General features: G+C 38.3%; 1 protein-coding gene across 1 annotated transcript; it reads right to left on the reverse strand.

The window, feature by feature from the left end:
* Positions 1–1,803: 1,803 nt before the first annotated feature.
* LOC114351249 (eukaryotic translation initiation factor 3 subunit H) lies at positions 1,804–3,866 on the reverse strand. Its single transcript, XM_028302390.1, has 4 exons — positions 3,688–3,866; positions 3,073–3,277; positions 2,436–2,612; positions 1,804–2,011 (listed from the first exon to the last, which is right to left on the reverse strand). The coding sequence occupies exons 2-4, from the start codon at positions 3,266–3,268 to the stop codon at positions 1,836–1,838; spliced, it is 549 nt and encodes a 182-aa protein (XP_028158191.1). The 5' UTR covers positions 3,269–3,277; positions 3,688–3,866; the 3' UTR covers positions 1,804–1,835.
* Positions 3,867–8,868: the final 5,002 nt, after the last annotated feature.

Consider the following 8,868-nt stretch of genomic DNA (forward strand, 5'->3'; position numbering starts at 1 on the left):
GCTGCCAAAGCAACGAAGACCCAAACTTTATAATCCACCAACATTCTAACCTATATTGGGAGCATACGCTGACAAACTTTCAGTTTTAAAAAAATGACGTAGGTCTGGCGTTCACCAGCTCTTAGTCTATAGTATCTCAATCTCAGAGCCTTGGTTTAATTACAATACAGTTTAGCACCAAAGTGCTCGAAAAGACAAATCCAAAGTCGATAGGTTTCCACCGTTTTGTTTAGGAATTTCTATGGCCACCCCTGACTTCATCATCACTACTCTGGATAGGGCTGCCAGGTCCAAAGACACAAAAGCCGGACTTTGTGCTTCATTTGGCCGGACATTTCACCCTAAAAGCTGGACATGTGAGGGGGGAGGGGGGTGCAAAGCTCACGAGTGAGTACTATCATCATCGGTTGCCCAGCCATCCTGATGCGTGCGCTCCATATTATTCTATGGCTCGACTTTCGCCTGGCGCGGCAGCCAAATAAAAGGCCTAACAAAAGCCGGACAGGCCGGACAAGGCAATATGTGACCGGACAAGACCGTAAAAAGCCAAACATGGCGAAAGCCGGACACCTGGCAACCCTACCTGGACTTCATCTAGTACTAAAGTGCTCGAAAAGACAAATCCAACGAACCCAAATTCGATGCGATGCCGCCGTTTCATTTAGGAGTTCCTATGGCCACCTCCTGACTCCATCATCAGATCAGCTTAATCAGCATAAGTAACTATACCAAATTTTAGCTCAATCGGTTGAGAACTGGTCTTAAATTCAGTTGTAAAGTAAAGATTGGTCCCACAGATTCTAAAAAGTGAAATATAAAACTTGTAAATGAATAAAAAATAACATTTTTATATCGTTTCGTTCTGGTTACAAAAACTGTTGTTTTGGGTTCTGGAAGTACTTGTCAGAACGCGTTTTTCTAATGTTTTTCAGCGTGGCTGCTGTATCTTTTTGGTAAATAGTAGGTACTGGATTAACGATTAACGGACTTAGGATAATTTAACGGAAGTTAACGAGTCCGTTAACATTTTTTAAAGTTAACTTAAAAGTTAATCCGTTAATAGAAATGTTAACTTCGTTAATTAACGATTAACGGATTAACGAGTTAATGCCCAGCTATGGTTATAAGACTTCACAGCCGAAAGACGTCCTTTGTTGGACAAGGAGCATGCTTCAGAGAATTTTCATTTTTTTTTTTCATATCAAATGTTTCTGCGTGTGTTGTCCGTATTTAATTTAAAGTAATTCCCACGACCTTCATCAGGTTTTCGGGTCCATCAAGCCAAGTAGGAGAGGTCTCTAAAGTGCCACATCTTTACAGAAATTAAGAGAAGCAGGGGAATATTTATCTTCATAAATACCTACTATAATACATAATTTACTCTGACACTGACTGTATGAGCAAGTTGTACAAAGCCATCATAGAAAAAAAACTCAGCAGTGGCTAAATGCAAACCGCGCGAACCACTAAGGCCCGGTTTTTTGATTCATAGTTAAAATAACAAATTGTTAAATTTTGCTACTAATGGTTAAATATTAACAAAATGTTAACTCATAGTTAAAAAATGTACTAAAAGTCTAGCTAACCATTGTTCGAAAAACATTTTTCTCTGATATTTAACCACTTGTCATTTGACATCTGTCAAACTTGACTATTGGTTATTTTAACTACGAATCAAAAAACCGGGCCTAAGGCGCGAACTCACAATTAAAAAAAGTTACAAGTTGACACTGGCTAATTGCAAGCCGCACAAAGCAAAGAAAATAAAAACAAAGTTGGTACAGACGACAAAAAAAAACAAAATTGTGACAATAAAATCAATTTAATTTGATAAATCAGTTGGTCTGCTTGGCCTCCTTGGCGTTCTGCAGCGCCTGGGTAAGGTAGAGCTTGGCGAGGCTCTGCGAACAGAACTGGCTGATGTGCTGGCTGTAAGTGTTGATCTGCCCCGCCACGATCATCGGGTTCAGTCTTGGCGGCACTGGGAGCGGCTTGAACAGCTTGTTTACGTCTGAAAAGTAAGTAATATCATAAGTTTATTATTCCTAAAAACGCACGTACCAAAGTGCTAAAGCGCAGAAAACGCTGTTCAACAGTACGCCGCTCTTTAGCGCTTTGACGCGGGCTAGAAACGCGTTCTGTTTGGCATACCTTTCATGATCTGTAGAAACGCGATTATACCATTATTTTTCCGCCAATTATTAAAAGCTAGCTAAATTGATGCCTTTCCCTTTAGCAGTTACCAAGTAAAAACATAAGACATCATGGCAACTCTGAAAACCCTTCTTTACGTAGTTTCGGGTCTATCTGCCTTATTGCTATACGTGAGAGGGCTAGGAACATTCGAAACTTGGAATTTTTTTCAGTAACTCTGCATGTTTCAATACAGACATAAATAAAATCGAGCATCGCATCGACAATATTAAAGTATTTACCTTCTTCAGGTAGAGGCGGTTCATCCTTAGAGGCCCTGGCTGCGTTCTCCTGCGCTCTCTTCACCATCCAGCGGTGCTTGTCTTGCTGCTGCCTGACCACCAACTGCTGGTAGCGGTTGAACTTGATAGCTTCTTGATTCAGCTCGTCTACGCGCTCCATTAGGCTCCGAAGTTGACCTGAAAGTGATCAAACCAGTCAAAGATGAGATGGCAGAGAAGAAACCAGTAAAAAATTAGCCAGTGAATGTTCAATGCGATTTATTGTAATCTATGGCCAAAGAGCCACTGCCCAGTGCCAAGTTACGAATGACAGGTGTTGATTCGGAGTAAACGTCAGATAAGCGTTGCGCGCGCGATTTCGCACCCATAGTAGGGCCTATGTGATTCTGATTGGATGACAACTATGGAAAACTAAATGCAAACTTAAGCATCCAGTTTTTGTTATGAAATTAAGACAAAGACAGGTTGTGTAATTTTTAAAGTTGAGATCTTGATAACAAATTCCCCTTTGGACTTTGAAAACAAATAGATTATACAAATGAATGTTAAATTGTGTTGATAAAATATACACCAAATTATTCTTCACCATTTTAAGTTTTTTATGTAAAAGAAACAAGAATAAAAGCAATACACAAACCTTCAAGCACTGATGCGGTGCCGAGGTCCAAAAACTTGGATCCCTCTTCGTCTGGGATCATCTCTTGCAACTCTGACATCATAATATTTGTGAGCGGAGAGTTGCGGATCACGATTGGCACTTCGATAAACAAACTCTCATAGCCAATCTTGAGGTTGCGGAGCGCCTCCGGTGTGTAATCACCTTCTTTATACATGGCAATAGCCTGGAAACAAGATAAAAAAGAATATTAAGCATCAGTTAAAGTAAAATTACCAGGAAATAAAGGCATAGAGTGAAAAACTAAGGACTTAATATACTTGGACAGTTAATGTAATATTATTAGACATTAGTTTTAGGATAAATTATCTTAGTTCATTACTTTGAAGTAACAATTCATCTACTCTGCACATAATGGCCTTGTAAAAGACTAAACAGATTTTATATTGTGCATAAACATACTACATTCAATAATTTTTTAAAAATAAGAAGTAATTGGGTCACTAGACAGACCACACAGGCTCTCAGACACTAGGCTAGTGTTTTAACGCATTGACAGCAACCTTTAAAAGCCACTTTTATGCAGTCAGAATATTTAGTTGTAAACTGACGTGACTAAAAATATGTATAACCCACCTGAGGAGTCAGTCTGTAAGCTTTCAGAGTTAAGAAGCCCCTGGCGGACTTCTTTGTGTCGTAAATGACGACGACGCTCTCCTCGATGGAGGTCTGGTAGTGGTACTGTGACTCCAGGAGTGACTGGCTCAAGAAGTTGCCCACATCTGCACTCTGGTACCTGGAATGAATTGGCAATAGTGTTATTTACTAAGTGTTACTGAATGATATTCATAATTTACCACAAGGGGTTAACATAATCATTAGTAATTAGTATTTTTTTATTATAGCTTTAAAATCCACAATTAAGGCCATGATTTCCCAAATTGTCGATATTTGACCGATTTTGTTTGCAGATAGCTTCTAAATGAAAAGATATTTTAGCAAACAAAAAATTGTACGAGTAAGTTAATGTCTTTAACTAGGGCGACAACTTTTCCAAAACACGATATTGCATAGTTTGTCCGATAAAAAAAAATCCCAAAGAAGTACGTCGACGGCTTTTTTGTTTTACTCTCATATATTCATTTTTAACATTTTACACTTAAAATATATACTAATAGATAGGACTTTGTATTTTCTAGGTCGACAACTTTTCAAACTTTTGTTATTGCGTCTTATTTAGTTACTATGTTGAAAAAATGTGAAAAAATCGGCCATGACGGCTTGGACAATCTTAATCAGTCGCGCGGTGGCGCTTACGGAGGACGGACGCGTGTCAGTTTTATTCCTGTGACAGTTCGCGACTTGTCAATATTTTTGACAAAATCGCCTCTGTCTGGCGGGTGGCGAGTCACAGTATAATAATATCAGTATTACTGGAGAAAGCNGAAAGGGAAGATTGCTGCTTTCTACTACTACGAACAGACAGCGCACTCACCCGTTCTGCAATCCACCAGCACCAGCAGTTTCCGGGGGGTGAACCGCGGTTCCCAATCTCTTGTCTGCCCTCGAAGATGGAAGATGATGAAGGACCAGCCCTGACTCCGTAGATCAAGGCAGCGGGTGCATATAACGCGCACTTCACAAACACGCAATATTTCAGTTCTCAGCGTCGGCTGAACAGTTCCAGCTTATAGTACAGTACAGCGGTGTGGACTTCAACGATAGAAGGTTCCAGCAAGAAGAGGCGGTAACTCCGATGCGGCGCGACGGCGTCCGGAGTGAGCCACGTCAATTCGTAGACTAGTGTAGAAAGCAGCGAATAATAGCGGGGTAAAATTATTAGACAGAAGCGGGTAGGTAGGAAAAAAGAAAAAATATGAATGCCCACATTGGCATGAACAGTAACTTTATTTTCCTACCTTCATTCAACGATCGGAGCAAGCCTCAGTTGCCCTCTGCGAGTCTAGAGTGATGTGAGTGACCTTTAAAGGTGGTGTCTGTAACATATGAGAAAATTTAATAAGCAAAATATTTGTGTGTAAAATAAAATATTAAATATTTAGTTTGTTTCCAATGAATTAAAATAAGAAAGATATGTGATGTACAGAAATAAGCACTATGGCAACACTGACTAGTACGGCGCGGTGGGGGTCAGTCGTAGTCGGGCCGCCGCACGGTACAGACGTGAGTGCTTGCTGCTAACTCGTACAGTTAGCACATACCAATGTTTTATCTTTCTTTTGCGTATGTTCGCGGGTGTAGCCGTGCTCCGCGTACCATCATCATCAGCTCCGACGATACTCAGGCAGTGTTCCACCGCCCAGAATGCCGTGCGTCTACAGGTTGGCTTCCGTCCGTGGCGAGGGTCGGCTTTAAGGTTAGTGAAGCTCAGATTACCTGTCTCTGTATTGAAAAGACTGATCTACCTTTCATCAATATTCAATTAAAAAAAAGCTATACATTTCACTGTCTAATCGAATATCCTGAACCAAAGCAATAAACGCAATTTTCTGTATGACTCGCGCACAATATGAGAAAATTTAAAACTTCGTAATTATTTCCACAAAGTAGAACGGTCATCTGTGACCCAGGCCCGACAGAAACGAGACATACCTCAGTTTTTTTGTCATGTCTTAATTAGTTAAATTATATATTTTTTATATTCGAAATCTATGTATAACACCAAAATATTACCCTTTGTTTTTGATCAGGCGTTGTACAAAAAGCCGGATCTTTGTTTGTTGCTAGTATGTACTCTTTATTGCCTGGATTAATTAAATTGTTAATCCAATTATATTATTTAATTTTTTTGGTGTAGAGTAGTAAAGGTTAAGCCTAGGAGAATGATATCGTATGTTAAAGTCCGTCGGATTACACTTGAAAATGTAAAAAATGTGTAGTTACAAAAGTTTGCAAAGAGAAAACGTTGGCAATTAGTCATTTCAGGGAAAATTCATGCTCATTATACTTTATTTTGATAATAACTTAAGTGCCCTTAATTGCGGGAAGAGCTGTATTTCAATTACTGAAAAGAAATTCCATGAAAGAAGCCGCGCGCATTTGATTAATAATCCAAATTGCTGCCTAATAGGTATTCGGCTTATTAATCGAACTAACAGGGGAAATCATCTGACTTCCTAATGTAAATGTGACTGACAATTGTAATTATCCAGCTTCAGTAGCAAAACAATCACCTCAACCACTTCAGTAGCAGATATCAGAATGTACAGTCAGTTAAATAAAGATAAACTTGTAATAAAATTGTACCTCGGATTGGATAAATAAAAATTTGTACAATACTTTTGCACTTAAGTACATGACATTATTAATTAGAAAACTGGACGTTTTTTATTCATGTGGTGATCATATTTAAAAAAATATACATTTTAAAGAATATCGTCCAATACAAAAATACTAAGACGACAAATCACAGACGATTATACGTATCTGCCTCTATTTTCGATACAAGTTGATTAAATTGGACATGGACGTAGCTAAGATAAAGAGCATTTGAATGGAAAAAAGCTGCCAATGACTTTATATCGAATGAAGGTGGACAGACGACCTCATGCTACCACTAGCAAGGCCCAGGGCTGCAGGCCGCTAACAACCGGTCAAACTGGAAATCATTGGGGGCGGCCTTTGTTCAGCAGTGGACGTCCTTTGCCTGAAAAGATGTAGATGACTCTGTATTTGATGGGTAGGTACCCTTGTTCTTTTGTTTCAATAAGTTTTACGGATAACAATTAAATTTTCTAAGCTGACTGTACAATGTTCGCGGTGAGATGATAACAATGGCGGCTTGACTAAGCAATATGCCGACCGAGCGACATATGTCACCCCACTAATCCCATAAGTTAATATGAACAGGGGATCGGCTTATTACGTATTACCGCAAATCTGCTATTTCCCCTAGTTTCCCTCGTGATATTATTTTTGTTTATTTTTCGAGGTAGCAACATTTGGTATGATAGTGAGGTTGAGAGCTCTCAGTGACGTCAGATTGGTTGGTTTATTAGAAAACGACATAAAGCTTGGTTTCCATGTTCGTTAACGCATGACTGAAATGTCTAACTTGTATTTTGGATGTAATCTAGAACCAAACGTTTTAATAACATAATTAATTACACCCAATATCATTTAGCATGGACCTATAAAAAAAGTCGGACGGATTCTCATCAACAAAATACTGTGACATTAGGATACACCAGCTTGCCTGTACGTACAGGCCGGCACGCACACATTCACACCCTGTTACACCACTTCGAGTGCAAACTTCACACAGTTGACACATTTAAGCAGCGAAAAAACAACACGAATACGACATGTCTTGTGTGATGAAATTGTGTAAAAACCGTTCTGTTCGAACAAACAAAAATTAAGGAATCACATTTCACAGGCAAAATAATAATCCAATCACTTATTTCCCGACATTAAAATATTGAAATTAATTGAAATCAAACGTCATTCACTCGAAAAAATAATACGTCAAAGACCAGTGTTCTCAGTTATTTACGTGGGAAAATTACCCGAAATATGGGAAATTAATAATGATTTTAGGACTTTTTAGTTATGTATTACGCATACTATGGAAATTAAATAATTTATCATAATAATTGTGTTTTAATGGGATATATTTTCATAGGCAAATTTGATCCTTCCCAAAAATGTGGAACTGCGAAATTCAAATTTTCTTACATTGATTGCAAGTCAGTGTCAGGTTGTATGTTAAAAAAAATCTATCAGAGATAATAATAATATATTGATGATGCATAAGATTATGATTATAATGTACACACGATTCGTAATTTGTAACTGCGTGAATCATTTTTGATCAACATTATGTACATACCCTGACACACTGACTTGCAAACAATGTAAGAAAATTTGAACATTGAAAATTTCGCGCCTACCTCAACGCATACACCTTTCATCCTTTTAAAATGGCACGGAATAATTCTGTCTACATTTCCAAGTAACAACTGCCGATCTATGTTTTTCTTAAAATAAATGGGTAAAATGTTTTGGCTAACATGGCATCCCTAAATTCACTCACACAATAGACAAACGCCAAAATTTTGCGTCACAGTTTTGTTGTAGCGCGAGTTCCGTCCGCCTTTTTTTATAGGTCCATGGACCCAGTATGCAGATTTTATTGATTTTAGTCTGCTATATTGTTTAGTTTTTTTAACTTACTGTTCAGCAACGTCAAATAAATTTAATTTAACGCCTCCTCACATTAATTTAACAGAAGTAGAATTTATACAAATTATAGGCGGCTTTCAATAAACAAATAATTGGCTAAATTACAAAAACATAAAAGAAATAAAATTATCGAACCGAATAAAATCAAAAGCGAGAGTCGTAGAAAAGTGTCAAAGTGACAACATAAAATCTTCTTTTTTCTTGCCGGCCAGGAGCGCGCGGCACGGAGCGTCGCGGGCGGACCGATGAGTTTGCATTGTGGCGTACATAGATCGCCACAAGTTCGTGACACCCGAAGTGACCAAAATGTTGACAAAACCTTATTCGAATTGTAAGAAAGACGTGTTGCGAACTTGTCTGGCTACTTTGGGTGTCACGAACTACACTTGCGAGCAAAAGTATGGAATCACTTACATGAAGTTGTTTTCACGCGATCTTGTGTACTAACCAAATTGTTAGTAACAAAAAAAGTAGCACCATTTTAAAGATTAAACTTTTAGCTTTAAATTGATACCAAATTCATTTAAATCACACCAGTATTTAAAAAGATATCCCGGCTGATGTGAAGAAGTAAGAAAAAAGACATGTATCAACTGTTTGATACGTCGCGAG

This window comes from Ostrinia furnacalis, unplaced genomic scaffold (assembly GCF_004193835.3).
Source record: "Ostrinia furnacalis isolate ACB-3 unplaced genomic scaffold, ASM419383v2 OfSCF1112, whole genome shotgun sequence".
Taxonomy (NCBI): Eukaryota; Metazoa; Arthropoda; class Insecta; order Lepidoptera; family Crambidae; genus Ostrinia; species Ostrinia furnacalis.